The sequence below is a fragment of the Phyllopteryx taeniolatus genome, chromosome 1 (assembly GCF_024500385.1).
Source record: "Phyllopteryx taeniolatus isolate TA_2022b chromosome 1, UOR_Ptae_1.2, whole genome shotgun sequence".
Lineage (NCBI taxonomy): Eukaryota > Metazoa > Chordata > Actinopteri > Syngnathiformes > Syngnathidae > Phyllopteryx > Phyllopteryx taeniolatus.
Genome location: NC_084502.1, coordinates 18,447,997 through 18,466,860, shown reverse-complemented (window position 1 = coordinate 18,466,860; position 18,864 = coordinate 18,447,997). Strand labels below are relative to the sequence as shown.

Below are 18,864 nucleotides of genomic sequence, written 5' to 3'. Positions count from 1 at the left end.
AAATCCACGCAACTCTTTGTACATGAGGCCCCTGATTATTGTATAAATGCATGTTCAAAGTTGGGTGCGTAAAACAAATAAAGGAAAAACTTGAAACACTACTATTGAACAATGACATATGTACAGGATACAAAAACAAAGTGTCTCTTGCTGGTTAATCCACTTGCAATTTGTGCAAATATGCTAATGTGGCCACCCCAACCCCTTATGACAATTATGAAAGCACAGTGCGAGACTTTTTTTTTTTTCCATTCTTTTTTTTTTAACTGGGACCTTTTCCCAAATTTAGTATGATTATCCTGTTTAAATGTTAGGTTATGATATTGTACTTCTCTCATATGTGGTGGGTGGTGAAATCTATTGGGTCTATATATATATATATATATATATATATATATATATAACCTTAACTCATCCTAAACTGCCTTAACCTATATATATATATATATATATATATATATATATATATGTATATATATATATGTATATATATATATATAACCTTAACTCATCCTAAACTGCCTTAACCTATATATATATATATATATATATATATATATATATATATATATATATATATGTATATATATATGTATACATATATATATATATAGACCCAATAGATTTCACCACATATATATATATGTATATATATATGTATATATATATATATATATATATATAGACCCAATAGATTTCACCACATATATATATATATATATATATATATATATATATATATATATATATATATATATATATATATATATATATATATATATATATATATATATATATAGGTTAAGGCAGTTTAGGATGAGTTAAGGTTAGGGTTATGGTGGTTAATGCTGGCGCACACCGAGCACCGCCACCGAACCCGACTGAACTATGGCGCAGTGTGCGTGGTTAAGCAACTGTTTCCTTCACGATCGGTCGGCCACTGGTTTTGACGCGATTCCAAATTCTAATCTCCGTTGCACGGCGTCTTCACATCCCAGTTTAAATTCAATCAAAATTTACAGAGGCTTTCCCCTACGGTGAAAATACATTTCCAGGTTTGCGAGACCTGCCGACGCGTTGCCTCGCCTCAAGCCGTAGAAATAGTACGTAAAGCATCAAATGTTGTTTCACATTAATGGTAAACTACATTCATAATGTATAATGTGCCTGTTGATGAAAAGCATATCCTGTGACCAGAATGTATGCATTCCCTCGCTCGGTACGTTCAAAAATGAATGGAGCCGGCAGCTTTCTTGCAAATATCCACACTTTCCCTTTAACTCTCACCACCGTCCTCTCTCTTGAACGACCTGCTTCTTCCTTAACTCTTAATCTATCTTTTTATGGTTTAAGAAATGTGGTCAAGTACAATATATTGTATATACAACATCAAACTCCTATTCAGGATCGCTGTTCAGGGCGTCAATATATACAATCGCTATTTGGGATGGACATCACGTTAAATATTTTATCTGTGTGTTTGGATTTTCAATGAGTATTCAAATATAAAGCAAATATCTGTTGTTTAAAGAACTGTTTCATATGCACACCTGCGAGTTGTTCAAAACTGAAACTTTTCTGTCTGGCTGCATTTCAATATATATATATATATATATATATATATATATAACATGATTAACATGACTATTCTGTGATATGTTTCTGTGTTTAGCAAGCTTTCCGAAGATACCAAGTTTTGGAAAATTGGATAAAGATGAAGAAAGTTCTGAAAATTAGGGAAATGTAATTAGGGGCGCGGTTTATGCCGATTGCAGGTCTTGGGCACGAACCTGTCAATTTAGAATGAATTCTGATTCATTAACATATGCACAGTGGTGCGAAGAAAATTGGCCGGTATCCACGTGGCATGGATCTGACGGGAACTTTGCCCATGTGCTCAACTTGTGCGCAGAGTGAAAACACATTTATTTTCTACGCATTTATTTGTGAATGAGGCCCAATATGTTTTTTTTTATCAGTCTTGGCATAAACCATACATAAACATGCAGACAAAAACAAGAAGAGAAAGACGAAAAAGACACGAGGCATACATGTTGATGCAAGTATTTATTGATTCATGTGATTTCCAACAGGAGATAATCGCCAAACTCCTGTTGAGATACTGCTCCACTTCTGGCCACTGCGTGCACCGATGTCCTTTAAGACATGAAGGGAAAGACAAAAATCATGGAATGGGTTTGAGCTTAGGGCTTCTTTGCAGGCGTGTGTTCAACTCACGAATTACAGACACTCATAGTCCACAATGAGGTACTTGGGAGTGTCATCACAGTGATGCGGAACCCCCAGGGATTCGTCTGCAGTGATGCTGCACTCATTCATACCGTTACACCTGTTGGTCAGCCCAAAGAAACGATTAGTACGCCACAGCAAATACAGTAGAACTCAGTATAACACAAACCTCTGCCAAGGCATGCTGCATATGTATGTTAATGCCACTACATTGTGGCGCGAGGCAGTTTCTGCGATCAGGAGCGTTCGCTCTGACAAGAAGCAGTGGGTGGCGACATAGACTTTCTTATGAAGCCACAGACAAAAACCAAAAGCTGAACATCTCTCCTGCTAGAACAATGATTCCCAACCAGTGTGCTGGAAATTATCAACTTTTACTTAACTGCTCAAAAAATTTGTCATATACAAGAAATAATATATAGTTGTTCCTCTATTTATGCCAGTGAGGCATAGTGACAGACAGAACAAATAAATGTTCTTCTATTAGATGGCAGGAAGTACATATAGTAATTACTGTGTATCTACTTTGTGACATTTTTGTTTGTTGGTGTGCCATGAGATTTTCCAATTGTAAAATATGTGCCTTGGCTCCATAAAGGTTGGAAATCACTGTGCTAGAAGGTAGTTCACTCCCTTGTTCAGGACTCAATTATTATTTTTTTACCAAAACTGAATGGATTCTGGATACATGTGTCACCCCTCCACACACCTTCATGGTTGTCAACACTCACCCTTGTACTCTGTTCCTCTACCATGGTAATAAATGCAGATAACCAAACTAACACTCACTCTTCTTGAACAATCATCTGGGCTGACATGCTCGAGCAGAAAGTCATCATTGAAGGAGTTTTAGAGCAGAGATTTTCATCAAAGCGTCCATATTTAGCTTGGATAATCATGAGGTCCTTTGAATGCTCTGAGGGTAACATATAGAGCAATTTTCAGGAGGTAATTAGGTGCAAGGATGATAACTGGCTACCAGTATACCATCACTACAAAGCTGCACTCTTACCGCATTTGAGATGTGCTGTTTCTTTTTCACAGGCGACAACTTTCTTCACAGCTGTCGAAGTAGCAGGTGACAAGAGATTTGAGCTTTTAGACAAATATAACATTCAAATAAAGAATAAAGAATAAAGAATAAATGAATAAAGAGCTCACCGGGCAGTCGTTTGTGGCACTTATATTTGATCTGAACAAAGTTGTCTGCTTTGTCACACACAAACATTTGACTGTTTGGCTTTGGCAGACGGCAGCGCTGCAGACCATCACAGCTGACATGGTGGAGAAATATATTCACAATGATGTGGTTACGTGGGAAAGAGACAAATCAAAATCTCCAAGTAATTCCTAGTGGTCTTACATAAACCGGATCCATCCTCTCATGAGCGGATGGATGCAGACACCATCCGAGACTGTAGTGGGTTTGTTTGTGTCTGCACAGTTGACAGTACTGGCTTTACCATACGTCATTTCTTCAATCAAGATGAAGTGATTTTCGGCTGTGTGTACAATGCACAGAGCATAATACAAAGTTGGAATAACACAGGACAGTTTGAAGCAAAAGTGACTTTGACAGTAAAGGTGGATTACGTACCACATTCCAGAATGTTGTTTTCACCAGGACATGCGACACTGAAGTGAGTATCTGCATTGAATGAATACAAACAGTTTTCGCTCTTGTTGGTCATTTCATTCATTCTCAATAATGGAGTAATGAGCTCAGGATTTCAAGTTTAAGTACCACTAATTTTCTATAGATCTATTTAGATCTAGACATAGCTTAGTGATAGCCAGACATAGAGATACAGAAGACAACTGAGGTTGATGTTTGCAGAATGTAAATAGGGTTTAAAAAATATACTTTCTGGAATCAAATTAATTTTGACAAAAGAAGCTACAGTGTTGGTCAATCTTTAGGATGTAAAGAGAAATGCATGGAGAAAGAAAGGAACAGGTGGTGATCCAAAGCAGATGGATCATGTTGCAGATATAGCCACAAATATCCTGCCAAAAGGAACTTTTTGAGTGCATAAGTTAAAGCACTGAGACCCCAAACAAGCAGCAAACATTGATCATTTTATTATTCCCATCAGGAAACAATCATTCCATTACCTGGTCGTGATGTGACGCACCAAACTGTAGCCAGGACTGCCAAATAAAACAACATTAATTTCCAGAATTTCATTGACTTGCAGCTTATAACTAAATACTTACAGGCAATGACAGTCAACTTTACATGGAGCATCTTGGCAGATTAATGTGAGTACCCCTGACAACTGATGGCTTTTTATTCAGACTTGTGCAAACATGAAATGAGCAGGGCATTGGGAGCATTGCCAGTGATTTAAATATTTCACTTTTATCTTTGTGTTTGAATTTTTGAATTTTAGAGTATGAAAATATAAAGCAAATATCTACTATTCAAGGCACTGTTTCATATGCACACCTGCTATTAATTCAAAAGTCTGAAATTTGAGGTTTTTGTGGTGCTCTTCCTGTTCGTGTACAGTTGTCACCAAAAATGTTCCGAGACAATGTAAACCACTACATATTTAAACCTCCCAAAAATGACACCAAAAAAATCTCGATCAACACTGGGCCCAGTTTATTGACTGTTGTTAGTCCCACACTTTTCAAGAAGAATTCTCCGGGTTTTCTTCTTTTCCAAGTAAATTATGATCAATGCCAGCAATATCCTCACAATTGTCTATCAAATATAAACTAAAGATTTATTCAAAATGTATTTATAGTCTGTCTGACATTAATAAATGAGTGATTGATCCCAAATCAATGTTCCATATTTTTTTTTATGCTTTACACCAGTGTTCCCCAACCTTCTTTGCACCGCGGACTGGTTGCGAGTCGGCATTTTTTTCTCACGGACCGGGTGTGGTGGCGTGCATATATATATATATATATATAGAGAGCAACTGTAAAAATCAGTTCAGAAATTATTTCTTTCTTTGAGCTCTGCCGCCGTTAGCCAGCCCGCCGGACCGGAAACAGAAGCGTTCCAGCCAGCTGGGACCGGAAACAGAAGCGTTCTGTGTAGTCTTGACATGTCAATTGACGCGCGCAGCTTTCGCGGCGGAGAAGATCTGGTCAATTTTCAGGGTGAAAGGACAACATTTAGGGTTGTCTTTACTGCTGTTAAATGTCAAAATGGGTCAAATTTGGGACGAACAGCACGCAAGGGTTAAGAACCCTCTGTGGAACACTTACACACACCTAAATTTGCCATTGGCACAAAAAAATATATAATTTTAACTACTAAACAGAAGTACCGGTACTTTTATGATGTTAGAGACTGATTTCCACAGTTGCTCTAAATACTGATACTGTACGCATTCACGCACGCACACAGGCACATTATATTGTGTGTGTGTTTGTGTGTGTGCGTGTGTGTGTGTGTGCGTGTGTGTACAGCATCAAAACTTGCAAATTGTAACTATGAGTCTCTCACATTATAAAACTACTTATTCAAACGTTTTTTTATGAGCATTGGAAAATCACACAAAATAAAAACAATGAGTTCCATACTCCCTTTTTGAAATTATTATAAACCTTTTTCTTATGCAGTGAACATTGGAGATGATGCACCTCTTCTGTTTAGGTGTAATGGTTACTTGTTGGGGGAGGCTAGGGGATGGGAATGAACATGCATGAAATCCTCATTTTATAATGAAAAACAACAACAACAACAACAACAATGGTCAATCAATGAGTCTGCAATGTTGCCTCAATGTTTCCCATAGCTTAATTTGCAGAAAATCACCCCAAGTCATCATACTGCTGTTTAGGAAGATTGTGTATCAATATTAATTTACCCCAAGGGCCCAAGCGCTACACGCCCAGAAAGATAACAAACTACAAATTTAACAGGAACAAAAAATACTTGGCATGAACATGAAATTAAATAAAATACAGTACAAACTGTAGGCCGGTCCCAAGCCCGGATAAATGGAGAGGGTTGCGTCAGGAAGGGCATCTGGCTTAAAAATTTTGCCAAACAAATATAAGCGTTCATCTAAAGAATTCCATACAGGATCGCTTGTGGCCCGGGTTAACAACCTTCCACCCCGGCAGGGTTAACCTGCAGGGCACCGGTGGAAATTCAGCGACTGTGTGTCGAAGACGAAGGAGAGGTGGAAAGTGGGTTCTTAGGCAGAAAGAGAAGAGGAAAGCACAGCGCCTAGAATTGAATGTGGGGACTTTGAATGTTGGGACTATGACAGGAAAATCTCAGGAGTTGGTTGATATGATGATTAGGAGAAAGGTTGCTATATTGTGTGTCGAGGTGACCAGGTGGAAAGGCAGTAAGGCTGGAAGTTTAGGAGCAGGGTTTAAATTATTTTACCATGGTGTAGATGGGAAGAGAAATGAAGTAGGGGTTATTTTAAAGGAAGAGTTAGCTAAGAATGTCTTGGAGGTGAAAAGAGTATCAGATCGGTGATGAGGCTTAAACTTGAAATTGAGGGTGTTATGTATAATGTGATTAGCGGCTATGCGCCACAGGTCGGATGTGACCAAGAGGTGAAAGAGAAACTCTGAAAGGAGCTAGACAAAGTAGTTCTGAGCATCCCAGACAGTGAGAGACTCGTGATTGGTGCAGATTGTAATGGACATGTGGGTGAAGGAAACAGGGGTGATGAAGAAGTGATCGGTAAGTACGGCATCCAGGAAAGGAACTTGGAGGGACAGATGGTGATAGACTTTGGAAAAAGGATGGAAATGGCTGTAGTGAACACTTTCTTTCCCCCCAGAAGACGCAGTAACATAGGGTGACCTACAAAAGAAGGCAGAAGCACGCAGGTGGGTTACATCTCGTGCAGACAATGTAATCTGAAGGAGGTTACTGACTGTAAAATAGTGGTAGGGGAGAGTGTGGCTAAATAGCATAGGATGGTGGTGTGTAAGATGACTGTGGTGGTGGGGAGGAAGATTAAGAAAACAAAGGCAGAGCAGAGAACCATGTGGTGGAAGCTGAGAAAGGAAGAGTGTTGTGTGGCTTTTCGGGAAGAAGTGAGAAAGGCTCTCGGTGGACAGGAGGAACTTCCAGAAGACTGGACCACCACAGCCAAGGTGATCAGAGAAACAGGCAGGAAAGGAGAGAAGTAGACTTGGTGGTGGAACGTCACAGTACAGGAAATCATACAAGGAAAGAGGTTAGCTAAGAACAAGTGGGACACTGAGAGGACCGAGGAGAGATGAAAGGAATACATTGAGATGTGACGTAGGGCAAAGGCCAAACAAGAGGCATATGATGACATGTATGCCAGGTTGGACACGAAAGACTTGTATAGATCTTGTATACAACTTGTATAGATCATTTTCTCGATCTATACAAGTTGGCCAGACAGAGGGATAGAGATGGGATGGTTGTGCAGCAGGTTAGGGTGATTAAGGATAGAGATGGAAATATGTTGACTGGTGCCAGTAGTGTGCTAGTTAGATGGAAATAATACTTTGAGGAGTTGATGAATGAGGAAAATGAGAGAGAAGGGAGAGTAGAAGAGGCAAGTGTGGTGGAAGTGGCAATGATTAGTAAGGGGGAAGTTAGAAAGGCATTAAAGAGGACTAAAAATGGAAAGGCAGTTGGTCCTGATGACATTTCTGTGGAGGTATGGAAGCATCTAGGAGAGGTGGCTGTGGAGTTTTTGACCAGCTTATTCAATAGAATTCTACTGCGTGAGAAGATGCCTGAGGAATGGAGGAAAAGTGTGCTGGTGCCCATTTTTAAGAACAAGGGTGATGTGCAGAGCTTTGGGAACTATAGAGGAATAAAGTTGATGAGCCACACAATGAAATTATGGGAAAGAGTAGTGGAGGCTAGACTCAGGACAGAAATGAGTATTTGCGAGCAACAGTGTGATTTCATGCCTAGAAAGAGTACCACAGATGCATTATTTGGCTTGAGGATGTTGATGGAAAAGTACAGAGAAGGTCAGAAGGAGCTACATTGTGTCTTTGTGGATCAAGAGAAAGCCTATGACAGAGTACCCAGAGAGGAACTGTGGTACTGCATGCGGAAGTCTGCAATGGCAGAGAAGTATGTTAGAATAATACAGGACATGTATGAGGGCAGCAGAACAGTGGTGAGGTGTGCTGTAGGTGTGACAGAGGAGTTTAAGGTGGAGGTGAGACTGCATTCGGGCTCAGCCCTGAGCCCCTTCCTGTTTGCAGTGGTGATGGATAGGCTGACAGATGAGTTTAGACTGGAATCCCCGTGGACCATGATGCTTGCAGATGACATTGTGCTCTGCAGTGAAAGCAGGGAGCAGGTGGAGAAACAGTTAGAAAGATGGAGGCATGCATTGGAAAGCAGAAGAATGAAGATTAGCCGAAGTAAAACAGAATATATGTGCATGAATGAGAGGGGTGGTGGGGGAAGAGTGTGGGTACAGGGAGAAGAGATAGCAAGGGTGGTGGACTTTAAATACTTGGGGTCAACAGTCCAGAGCAATGGTGAGTGTGGTAAGGAAGTGAAGAAACGGGTCCAAAAGGTTTGGGCCCAAAAAGTTACAAAGTACGACAAATCGGAAACTATCAGAGCATGCATGAACTGTGATACTGCTTTAAGGGGTATGTATATACAGTATCTATCTAATAAAGCAGAATCAGTTATAATCAGTTTTGACAGTTTTGCATAACCTCATCACATGTTGATCAAATTTGAATTGAAAGTGTAAAATAACAACTAAAGATTCTAATACATTTTCTTATAGCTTTCTTTTGATTCAGTCAGATGATTACTGTCAAGTTACTGTGACATAGCAGCCATTTCTTTTGACAGTATTTCTAATGTGTTTTGAGGAGGGTTTGCAGATACATAAACAATGGTGTCATCCATATATATATTTGGCAATGAGCGCTTTTGCAGCTGTCAGGTAAAGTATTAATATATAAACTAAATAGTAAATGACCCATAATTGAGCCTTGTGGAATTCTCATTCGGCAAGTCTGCATAGTTGATGGTGGAATATAATCGAACCCATTTCTCTCTCTGCTCAAAGTAAGCAATTGTCTTATCTGAGAAATTACACGCTTTGCCTTGTTTAGAATAATATTCTGATTAATACTACCAAATGATTTTTAAGAACACTTCTGCTACATTTCCCTAATCTAATGACTCTGACTCAAGTCAACTCTATTGAGTATCCTGAACCAAAACTGTTTGGGATGTAGTAGATGCTTGCTTTCTACGTCAGCGATTCCCAACCAGTGTGCCGTGGCACATTAGTGTGTTGTGGGAAATTATCAAATTTGACTTAATTGCTCAAAAAATAATCTATCTGCAAGAAATAATGTATCTTTGTTCATCTATTTATGCCAGTGAGGCATAGTGACAGACAGAACAAATACATGCTCTTCTATTAGATGGCAGGAGGTACATGCAGTAATTAATGTATCCACTTTTTGTGACATTTTTGTTTGTTGGTGTGCGGTGAGATTTTTCAATTGTAAAATATGTGCCTTGGCTCCATACAGGTTGGAAATCACTGTTCTAGGTAATCAACAAGTTGTTTTGCAAATGTTTTTGTTCCCCAAGATATTTTGAGAGCACAGGAAGGATAGAAATTGGTGTTCGACCTGTTCACTTGCATACGATTTGTGAATGGGAGTTATAATTGCCTTTTTCTATGGCTTGGGAAATTCATTATTTCTGATAGATGTGTTAACCACATGTGTCGCTGGTACTTGAATAAGGGAACTGTATGTTTTATTTATGAATAAGGTATCCAGTCAATAGTACTCTGTATGTATGTATGTACTGTATGTATGTATGTACGTAACGTATGTATGTATGTACTGAAATTCAGATAGACAGTATTCGAATGTTGACATAGATGAGCTATTACACAAAATGGGTGTGGCCTCAGTTGATGACTGAAAAAATATGACTAAAATATGTACACTCTAAGGTAAAGGAAAAATTGCATTTTTGGAAAATGCAGCCAAGGTTTTAGGGCACCACTTCTTGCTTTGATATTTCAATATTCAATTGACATGTGCCTTTTCATATGGACAAAGAGATGTATTGTTGTTTAGTGTCATTGGTGTGACTGTGGTCTTTATTATGGCTTCCAGGCAGGATAAAACTTTGTTTATATGTGTATGCTGTCTGTATAAAGCGTTAAACCTGAACGCCTTTGCTGACCCAATCAAGTGGTGGCCCCTAGAGGGCACTGAAACCAACAACTGCAACTCTCTGCAGCATGCATCCTTTTTTGTCCTGTTTCATCCAAATATCTGAGATGTCTCAGCACTTCTATGTTGTTCCCCACACCCCTCCTGTATCCCTACAATAAGCGTCCACCATAAATGCACACTGTGCTGAGAATAAATGCAAATGTTCCCACTGTATAGTAAATATACAAGCTTAGGGAGTAAGTAAATACATGTACCAGCATTACGTTTTCAGAATAGATTTTTTTTATTGTAATCCAGCACAGTTACAGAAAAATAAAAACTGGATTATTTCACGATAAAGATTTTAATGCGGCTAGAGAGAGGCTGGTTGTTGATTTGAGCCCTCACTTGCTTTCAAACTAGTGGGCTGGGCAACCTTTTCAGGAGTTTAGCAGAGCAACAAGTGGGATAAATGGTCACAATGGAATACATCCATCATCCATTTTTCGTACTGCTTATCCTCACTAGGGTTGCGAGCGTACTTGTTCTGGGTGAGAGGCGGGGTACACCCTGAACTGGTCGCCAGCCATTTGCAGGGCATCAATGGAATGCATATATAGTTTTTTTGTTGGGCAACAGGAAAAATACACAGGCCCATGGATGTACGCGGCCAGTTTAAAAGCGAATCGAAGAGAATGGACATGATCACGTGATCACCCTAACTGTCGACTGTTTTGATCATATATTATCTGCTAAACTTGTCACCGGGAAGAAAACAGCTTTTCCGCGATCATGACATCATTGTTTCAAAATTACGTGGTCATGACGTTAGTAAATCAAATTTCCTTCACGTGATGAATAATAAAGTATCTATCCATCCATCTGCTTCAGTTCTTAGGTTTTGGATTTGAATTTCAGGTGCTCCGGCCAGGGGCGGACTGGGGGGAAAAAGTGACCCAGGAGTCATGGACTGACTGGCCCAGTTCATGCGCAGCGTGGTGAGCTAGCTAGCCGGGAACACACATTTCATGTAACCCGATGATTTAAAAAAATAATAATAAAAATACATCAAGGCGGCACGGTGGACGACTGGTTGGAGCGTCTGCCTCACAGTTCTGAGGACCGGGCTTCAATCCCCGGCCCCGCCTGTGTGGAATTTGCATGTTCTCCCCGTGCCTGCGTGGGTTTTCTCCGGGCACTCCGGTTTCCTCCCACATCCCAAAAACATGCCTGGTAGGTGAATTGACAACTCTAAATTGCCCGTAGGTGTGAATGTGAGTGCGAATGGTTGTTTGTTTGTATGTGCCCTGCGATTGGCTGGCAACCAGTTCAGGGTGTACCCCGCCTCCTGCCCGATGATAGCTGGGATAGGCTCCAGCACTCCCGCGACCCTAGTGAGGAGAACCGGCTCAGAAAATGGATGGATGGATGGATGAAAAATACATTAAAACAATTTATAATTGGATGCATGATCTTTTGGACCATAATTCACGGAGTAGTGAATAACCTCAAAAACCTCAAACTAAAACTATAGACAAAGACAAAAGGAACAGAGTAAGGACAATAGATCATTTTACACTTGTGACAATGAGTCCCAACCTGGGAACAATGAGTCTTTGCAATTTATCATCAGAGAATACAGATACAGTAATCCTATGCTATACCACGGTTGTTGCTTCATTTATATTGCATATTTTTATTACAGGTGTTACTCTATTTTTTTATACTATTTGTACAATATTTTGTGTTATCCATTGCTCTTTTCCCCTTTCTTTTCATGGGCCCACTGGGAATATCCCCAGTCTCCCCATACGCCAGTCCACCCTTGGCTCCGGGTTCTTCCAGCATTCCAAAATCATGCATATTAAACATTTAAACATTCATAAGACCGAAAAGACGACCTACATATATATTGTATTGATATTTAATTTAATTTATTTTTTTATTTTATTTTTTTAGCATATTTTGTATTGGAGTAATCCAAAAGTAATTAAGAGTAATCAAATTAGATTACTTTAATTTTATGGTACTTGGATTACATTACATTATATTACTTTACTTTTGAATGTAACCCAACCCAACAGTTGGTTAGTTATAGTACTGAATTGTTCTTCCTTTAATGTGTCAAGTTGCAGTACAAACGGCCATCTGTATTCTTGGACTGTCTATTTATAGCATTTGATACACACATTTAGGTTGATAACATAATCTTAAGAGCTGTGTGTGTGTGTGAGGGGGTTGTTGGTCAGGGTTGAGTGGGGTAGGGGCGGGGGGCTTGAGGTTGAGACTATTTAGAGGTACTTACTAAATGTTTGAGATGTGGTTGTAAATAATTCTCCAGATAATGACTATACTTAAGTGAGTGTAGGTCTCCTAACCTTAGGTGTGTGCGTGCGTGTGTGTGTGTGTGTGTGTGTGTGTGTGGGTGTGTGTGCGTGTTCGTGCGTGCGTGCAAGCATGTTTGTGTGCAGGTCAAATGTGACGGGCTGAGAAATGTGACCTATCAGTGGGCGTGCAGCTGTCACTCCAAAGCTGAGCTTTTAGACAGGAGGACTATAGAAGGCGGACAACATCAATGCTCAAAAGTTCTGAAGAGTTTTTAAAGGATACTTTTTAACAGAGACAAAGTAGTGACATTCCAGGTAGGATCTCGCTCTCTCCCTCTCTGTCACCGGACAGAGGGGGGAGTCAAAGTCTTGAAAAGGGACCATGGTGATGGCTAATGCTTCATGATCCAGGGTGGACTTACACCTGCAGAAGGACACACTGAGATGTACTATTTCCCCCCATGGATCTCGTTAATTTAACCCAGGCATTGTGGGGATGTACAAAAGAATTCTTCTTGGGTTTCAAGGCAAAGTCAGGTGTGTAGATTTGTGATTTGTAGCTATTTCTGACAAAAGAGTTAATTGTGAGTAATTTTTATCAAACAATTCCTAGCTTGGAGGTTAGTAGATGCAAAATTGTTCACTCCCTGTTCCTTCAGGGTTACCACTTCTCGGTGCATGAAATTCTGTTTATTGTTAAACTCAAGTGCTGTGTTTTGGGTACCGGTATAATTAAAAGCGATCGAAATGATTACTGACTGATTAGTTTGCTTGTTAGATGAAGACATAAAACAATACAGAATATGCATATATGTAATTCGGTACAGGATGTACATATATGCACACACACACACACACACACACACATACACACACACACACACACACATTACCCTATGAAAATGTGCAATTTGCTCCAGCTGTAAGTTTAAAAATTAATCTTGAAAGTGCTTGTACTTGACCTTGAAAGTTCAGAACACTGCTCATTTAAATATGAGGCTGATACATACTGATGTAACCAAGATGGCGGCAGAGCGGCCCGCTTATAAAGAGAACCTTATAGTGAGGTCATACTATCCTGTATGTGTTTCAGTCTCTTGCTGGGTCATCATCGGTGTGCCCTGTGAGTCCCAAGGTGTGGGAGCTGAAGTATTATTTGGCATAAGGCCTGCAACAAGTGCCATCCTGATATAAAGTTCAGCCTGATACAGAGTTTATATGGAATTCAAGATGGCTGAAGATGCAGCATCCAGTCTCAGTCTGAACAGCGCTCCCAACAGGGCCAAAGTTACCAGGTTGAAAGACCAGGTTGTCCTCGACCAGGAGCCCAAGCCTCCAGTTTTTGTTCGGAAACTCCGCAAGGCTGCGGTAGGAACGGGCTGTGATATCCGCCTGAGGGTGTCAGTGGCAGGTTTTCCAAGACCGTCGCTCACCTGGTACCACAACGACACACTCCTGCCTCCCACAGAAGCCCAAGATCCAGGAGGGTTATGGATCCGGGACTGCCGTACGGGGGACGCTGGCTTGTACACCTGTGTGGCTGCCAATAAGCTGGGGGAGGCCAGCTGCAGCGCCTTCCTCGCCATTATGGATCTTGGAGAAGGTAAAAACCTCTTTTTTTCTTTAACACTGGTCATCATACCCCTTTTTCCCACATTTAAGATCTTTAACATTATTATTGTTTTGGCATGCCAAATTTGCTTTGTGTTGTTTCTTTTTATAGTGGTGACAACTAAAAAAAAAGAACTATCTATAATTTATTATTATTTCTTTGTTTAACCAGCTAAGGCAATTTGAGAACCTTTTCTCATTTACAATGCTGACCTGGAGGCAATTTAGGGTTCAATGTCTTGCCCAAGGACTCTTTAACAGCAAACAGTCAAAGTTGAACCACTGACCCTTCAGCCACCCAATACAGTATAAGCATATGCTGGAATTAAGGCTGAAAAGTTCAATCTTGGTTTCAATGAACCATAACAATATGTGTTATGGTCCGATGAAACCAACGCTGAACGTTTTGGCTGATTCCAAAATTTTGTTTGCCGCAAACACAAAACAAAAGCACACCATACCTACAGTGAAGCATGGTGGTGGCAGCGTCATGCGTTAAGGTTACTTTTTCTTCAGCTGGACCCTGGGGCCTTAGACCAAGTGCAAGGAATTATGAACAGTTCCGAATACCAGTCAAAGTTAGCACAGCACCCTTTAGGCTTCTGTTTTGAAGAAAAACAATCTATCATAAAAAGCCTACATCTGAAATCAGAAGTCAGAGGCACTTTAAATGGTGGCATGTGTCCCATTTAATGAGTTGGAATGTCATTGGTTAATTCTGAACAGCCACATCCGATTTAGATGTGGACACTTATGCAACCACATAATTTTACTTGGTTATTTTTTAACCCCCCCCCCCAAATATTTGATCTATCTATCTATCTATCTATCTATCTATCTATCTATCTATCTATCTATCTATCTATCTACAGTGGGTACGGAAAGTATTCAGACCCCCTTAAATTTTTCACGCTTTGTTATATTGCAGCCATTTGGTAAAATCATTTAAGTTCATTTTTTCCTCATTAATGTACACACATCACCCTATATTGACAGAAAAAAAATGGAATTTATGAAATTTTTGCAGATTTATTAAAAAGGAAAAACTGAAATATCACACAGCTATAAGTATTCAGACCCTTTGCTCAGTATTTAGTAGAAGCACCCTTTTGAGCTTAACCAGCCATGAGTCTTTTTGGCAATGATGATGTTTTTCACACCTGGATTTGGGGATCCTCTGCCATTCCACCTTGTAGATCCTCTTCAGTTCTGTCAGGTCGGATGGTGAACATTGGTGGACAGTCATTTTCAGGTCTCTCCAGAGAGGCTCAATTGGGTTTAAGTCAGGGCTCTGGCTGGGCCATTCAAGAACAGTCACGGAGTTGTTCTGAAGCCACTCCTTCGGTATTTTAGCTGTGTGCTTCGGGTCATTGGCTTTTTGGAAGGTGAACCTTCGGCCCAGTCGGAGGTCCTGAGCACTCTGGAGAAGGTTTTCATCCAGGATATCCCTGTACTTGGCCGCATTCATCTTTCCTTCGATTGCAACCAGTCGTCCTGTCACTGCAGCTGAAAAACACAGCACAGCGTGATGCTGCCACCACCATGCTTCACTGTTGGGATTGTATTGGACAGTTGATGAGCAGTGCCTGGTTTTCTCCACACATACTGCTTAGAATTAAGGCCAAAAGGTTCTATCTTGGTCTTATCAGACCAGAGTCTTATTTCTCACCATCTTGGAGTCCTTCAGGTGTTTTTTTTAGCAAACACCATGCGGGCTTTCATGTGTCTTGCACTAAGGAGAAGCTTCCGTCGGGCCACTCTGCCATAAAGCCCCGACTGGTGGACGGCTGCAGTGATGGTTGACGTTTTAGAACTTGCTCCCATCTCTCGACTGCATCTCTGGAGCTCAGCCACAGTGATCTTTGGGTTATTCTTTACCTCTCTCACCAAGGCATTTCTCTCCTGATTGGTCAGTTTGGCCGCAAGGCCAGCTCTAGGAAGAGTTCTGGTCGTCCCAAACGTCTTCCATTTAAGGATCATGGAGGCCACTGTGCTCTTAGGAACCTTAAGTGGAGCAGAAATTTTTTTTGTAACCTTGGCCAGATCTGTGCCTTGCCACACACAATTCTGTCTCTGAGCTCTTCAGGCAGTTCCTTTGACCTCATGATTCTCATTTGCTCTGACATGCACTTTGAGCTGTAAGGTCTTATATAGACAGATGTGTGACGTTCCTAATAAAGTCCAATCAGTATAATCAAACACAGCTGGATTCCAATGAAGGTGTAGACCAATCTCAAGGATGATCAGAATAAATGGACAGCACCTGAGTTAAATATAGGAGTGTCACAGCAAAGGGTCTGAATACTTATGGCTGTGTGATATTTCAGTTTTTCTTTTTTTAAAAAATCTGCAAAAATGTCAACAATTCCATTTTTTTCTGTCAATATGGGGTGTTGTGTGTACATTAATGAGGAAAAAAAGGAACTTAAATGATTTAAGCAAATGGATGCAATATAACAAAGAGTGAAACATTTAAGGGGGTCTGAATACTTTCCGTACCCACTCTATCTAACTATCTATCTATCTATCTATCTATCTATCTATCTATCTATCTATCTATCTATCTATCTATCTATCTATCTATCTATCTATCTATCTATCGTATTTACACATTTTCAGAGAGTTTCTCTAACCTGGACAATGAAAGCATCAAGGAGTGAGTCTGTCGTGTTTTTTGTGCTTGTCCCAGTGCAGCTATGGTTGAGTTGCATCACCAAAATTAGTTGGTGAGAAATCACAAGCATGTGAGAGATAAATGATCCTGTGCATAAGCACCCTGCTCACAGTTTGTTTTTTGGTTAGCTGGAAAGCACAGTATTCCATGTTGAGATCCTTGATGACAATATTTGAATGTTACATCAGTTTTGAAAAAGTAATTCAGTAAAAAAAAACAGCAAAAAAAACCCACAATCATTATGTTTTATCCAAGTCCTACATTTTGGGTTCCCCGATATAGCTAACATTTATCTAACGGCCCTCCACTCTGCGTAGTTATTTCCAGCACGGTATGTGCCTCACTGACTTGGGGGAGCTCAGAGCTCTGATGTGTACATACGTGTCCGATTGCACCAGCAGACATCATAGATAATTATAGCACCACCGCGGTCAAGAAGTGATGCTGTCACACTCAATCACATTCAGCGGCATGAGAGCAAGGCGAAGGGCCTCTCAATGTACATTTGCATATCAGCCTGCTGTGTGTGTGGTGAATTTTTAATGGGTGCTTTTGGAGCAGACCAGCCAGGTTGTGGGCTTTGAATCTTAAACAGTGGTGAGAAGTAACTTAAATATTTGCAACTTACTTTATTTATTTCGCTGCTGACGTTTTGCTTTTACTCCCTATATTTGAAAAAAGGTATTTGTACTTTCTACTCCTTAGTTTGTCAAAATAGGCTTGTAACTTTTTTGAACCTCCGCATGACAACATGAGTGAAAAAGGCGTACATATGAGACTTATGATAAAATAGATTTGGAAAAGCAAGATATTCCGTATCCATGGCCTTATTTCAAATAATAGTTTGATGTTTTTAACACTGTAGCGTATATTGGCTTGGATAAAAACGAAATTAATTTAGGAGAAAAGAATAAGCCGGAAGCGACGCCTGCGTTACTTCCGGTTAGGCGTGATTTTAAGTTTCAGCGTTAAAATCAAATGATTTTATCTCGAAAAGTGGCACCACGGCTTTTAAGATGTGTAAAACTTCAGAACAAAGTGACGAAAACCTCTATGTCTTGTAATCTGAAGGTTGCTCCAGGAATTAGATAAGATTTCTCGATAACCAAAGGTCTGTGGTCGAACTCAAACACACACAAATCATACATGTAGTGAATTTTTATTGAAAATTTTATGAATGGGACTCTACAGGGAAACAATGCAGGGAAAAGCAAAACAAAGGACAGACGAACATTGGCAAAGGATACTGACTTGTGATGTGAGGGTAGAATTGAGGATGAAATGACAATGCATACAGCTAAGGGTTCCCTTTCTCCTTAATTTAAAGCCAAATATTCACTAAACTGTACTTTTAGTAGACTGCAAATTGGATTTACGTGGGTGGAACACAATTTAGACAGGCTGGTCGAGCTCCCGAATGTTTGGCCGGTCCGGTCCAGCGGGAAAAAAGGGGAGATAGACCGCCTCTTAATATTACTTTTCCATCCTAGGATTATTTTGTGGTCTAAAACCAGTGGTATAAAATATTAATTATTGGATCTAAGCTGACGAAACCAGTTTCCAGCCTTGCATTGTCATGCGCACGTCCTCTTTAACCCCTGTAATGAATGTTTCAATTGTATGTGGTTTTTGAGAAACACTGTAATATTTGCAATGTGGCATTTGTGTTGTGTGGGGAGAAACATCTCCTCTGGTTCAGTTGACAAACAGATTTGACATCAGACATTCAAATATGCAGAAATACAATCACTAATGGCACGGTTGTGATGGTACACTGGAAGTGTTCATACAAAGTTCTTAAAATATCAGGCCACATTTAAATTCCCGTGAAGATTGTGATTAGTTCCTGGTCAGCCACCAAACAACGTG

General features: G+C 40.1%; 2 protein-coding genes across 7 annotated transcripts in view; one reads left to right on the top strand and one right to left on the bottom strand.

The window, feature by feature from the left end:
* Positions 1 to 2,052: 2,052 nt before the first annotated feature.
* Positions 2,053 to 4,530, bottom strand: LOC133488449 (L-rhamnose-binding lectin SML-like). The gene is made up of 9 exons (XM_061796727.1): positions 4,468 to 4,530; positions 4,366 to 4,401; positions 3,848 to 3,898; positions 3,614 to 3,752; positions 3,412 to 3,524; positions 3,263 to 3,313; positions 3,040 to 3,166; positions 2,239 to 2,350; positions 2,053 to 2,157 (listed from the first exon to the last, which is right to left on the bottom strand). Exons 1-8 carry the CDS (start codon positions 4,496 to 4,498, stop codon positions 2,242 to 2,244), a joined length of 657 nt encoding a protein of 218 aa, XP_061652711.1. The 5' UTR covers positions 4,499 to 4,530; the 3' UTR covers positions 2,053 to 2,157; positions 2,239 to 2,241.
* An 8,209-nt stretch (positions 4,531 to 12,739) lies between these two features.
* The window catches only part of spega (striated muscle enriched protein kinase a), a 60,788-nt gene continuing 54,663 nt past the window's right edge, over positions 12,740 to 18,864 (top strand). Inside the window, exons 1-3 of one of the 6 annotated variants that reach the window (XM_061777425.1) lie at positions 12,760 to 13,247; positions 13,804 to 14,078; positions 14,179 to 14,313. In XM_061777425.1, the coding sequence (XP_061633409.1) occupies positions 14,298 to 14,313 (16 nt within the window). In that variant the 5' untranslated portion in view covers positions 12,760 to 13,247; positions 13,804 to 14,078; positions 14,179 to 14,297. Of the gene's footprint in view, positions 13,248 to 13,803; positions 14,314 to 18,864 lie in introns of all 6 variants that reach the window. The other 5 variants (XM_061777383.1, XR_009789112.1, XR_009789111.1 and 2 more) reach the window with 5 other exon arrangements.